Below are 2,371 nucleotides of genomic sequence, written 5' to 3'. Positions count from 1 at the left end.
TCATAGTGTATGCAGTTTTTTTTTTATCTTATTTAATTCACTCAACATTGTTTTTAAAAATTCATCCACACTGGCGCTGGCTGGGTAGCTCAGCTGGTTAGAGTGTTACCCCAATATGCCAAGGTTGTGGGTTTGATCCCTGGTCAGGGCACATACAAGAATCAACCAATGAATGCATAAATGGGTGGAACAACAAATGGATGTCTCTCTCTCCCTCTCCCTCGCCCTTCCTCTAAATCAATAAATAAATTTAATTTTAAAAAGTGTTTTAAAAAATTTCATCCACACTGTTGCCTGTAGCTCTAGTTCATTCAATTTTATTGCTTTGTAGTGTTCCCACTCTATGAATATACACAATTTACTTAATTTTTAACTCTGAATGGACATCTGGGAGCTGGAAGAGTTATCATGCATCTTGAATCAGTTATTCCCATTCCCTCGTTACAGTTTCTAACCTTCTTGGTCTTCCCTAATGCCTATAATCGCTTTTCTAAATACAATCTTCTAGTCACCCGGTGGGAAATGAATACAACTCATCTAAAATGACAATGAATGGGGATTAGATGCTCAGGGTCTTGTCTTACTCTGCAACTTAGACTAAACCATTTCAGTGCTACAATTTGTAGGTGCTCATTTACAAGATGAAAGGGGTAATTTTACATGAATGACAGATTCCTCACACTCTAACATTTCATAATTTTCTAAGCACTTATCTTAAAATTTCTCTATACTATTGTCTTTAGTTTTAACTTAAAAAATAAAAATCTGGCTTTCTATTTTGAAAATCAAATAGTTGCTTCCATAGTCCTAATGGGATAACTAGTTCTAAATCTTCGAAGTTTTATACTAAAAGAAAATCATGTTTAATAATTAAAAAGAAAATTAAATGTGGCCCAGCTGGCATGGCTCAGTGGTTGAGCATTGATCTAGGACCCTGGAGACCGTGGTTCAATTCCCAGTCAGGGCACATGCCTGGGTTGCAGGCTCAATCCCAGTTCAGGGCTTGCAGAAGGCAGCCAATCAGTGATTCTCTCTCATCATTGATGTTTCTGTCTCTCCTCTCCCTTCCTCTCCGAAATCAATAAAAACATATTAAAAAAAAATTAAATGTGGAGTTTATAGCACAAAAAGACAAGGTCCTCCTAAATACTGTTTCCCTTATTTATTACAAATTACCAACTCTGCATTAAAGTTGAAATAAATACAGTATATATGAGATGCAAAAATTTGTCATACAAAATCAATTTTTTTTTTTATCCATACAAGCAGAAGATGTCAGGTTTATTAGTCAATATAATGTAGAATTTTTTATTTTAGGAAAGGGGAATATCAACATCAAAACTTTTGTTTTCAACTCTACTTTTGCTAGAAATTAAGTCACATTTTCCTTTTATAGAAAGAGTTCAGCTAGAACAGTCAATTTCCCGATCTGTAAAATAAGAGCACTGAATCAGCTGACTATATTCATTCAATTTCTTGAATGTTTATCTTATGATCATTCAGGTTCTCCCTAAATCTAATATATTGTACGGTTCTAAGGAAAGGGGAATATATTAGTGATAGCATGTTTTGATTTTTATTTCTTAGAGTTTAAACGTCCATCTTTTACCTTGGTCTAAGCGAAGGCACTACTCAAAGGAACACAATGCAGATGGGAAGGGAAAACAGAAGCCTCACGCAAGCTGTCCTGCTCTCCTCTATATTTTGAAAGTGGTAACTTTGTACCTGCAATGCTTCTTGTTTTAAACTTGTTTTCTCAGGTTCTTCTTGAACACTCTCTGAAGAATCATCAACCTCTTCGATTTCTGAGGAGGAAGGACTCTCTACTGTCACAGTCACGGGAAAATCTAATTGCTTGAAGAAAGAAGACAGGAAGTATAAGGGATAAGATAAACCAGCTACCCAATATTCAAAGACACTTAACAAAAGTGATCTGAATTATCAGTTATTATTTATAAATATTTTTCACTGCTCCTTAGTGTAAAACAAGTAATGATAAGGTAAAATGACAGGAACTTATTTTATCTGTATTATTGTATGGAATTATGTTGTATATGGTTAGGATTAATATTTGGAATTGACCATAGTATTTTTTTAAATGTCTTTCACATAAGCCATGGACGGGCCAGTGTAAACATTTTTTCTCAGATCAATTTTATACTGTGATTAGAAATTTATTCTTCACCAACGGACACAAAAAGTCTGAAAGAAAATTACATTTTTAGAAGAAAATCCACCAGGAAGGGAGTGATAAAGAAGAATTAGAAGCCCTAGCTGGTTTGGTTAAGTGGATAGAGTGTCAGCCTGCAGACTGAAGGGTCCCAGGTTTGATTCCGATCAAGGGCACATGCCTGAGTGCAGGCTCGATCCT

General features: G+C 35.2%; 1 protein-coding gene across 1 annotated transcript in view; it reads right to left on the bottom strand.

Annotated features, from left to right (window-relative positions):
• The window catches only part of CEP78 (centrosomal protein 78kDa), a gene marked incomplete at its 5' end in the record, with an annotated part of 34,157 nt that overhangs the window by 13,788 nt on the left and 17,998 nt on the right, over window positions 1-2,371 (bottom strand). Inside the window, one exon of the mRNA XM_006769027.2 lies at window positions 1,726-1,854. Within this exon, the coding sequence (XP_006769090.1) occupies window positions 1,726-1,854 (129 nt within the window). The remainder of the gene's footprint in view (window positions 1-1,725; window positions 1,855-2,371) is intronic.

This window comes from Myotis davidii, unplaced genomic scaffold (genome assembly GCF_000327345.1).
Source record: "Myotis davidii unplaced genomic scaffold, ASM32734v1 scaffold98, whole genome shotgun sequence".
NCBI classification, from domain to species: Eukaryota; Metazoa; Chordata; class Mammalia; order Chiroptera; family Vespertilionidae; genus Myotis; species Myotis davidii.
This window is presented reverse-complemented; position numbering and strand designations above follow the sequence as displayed.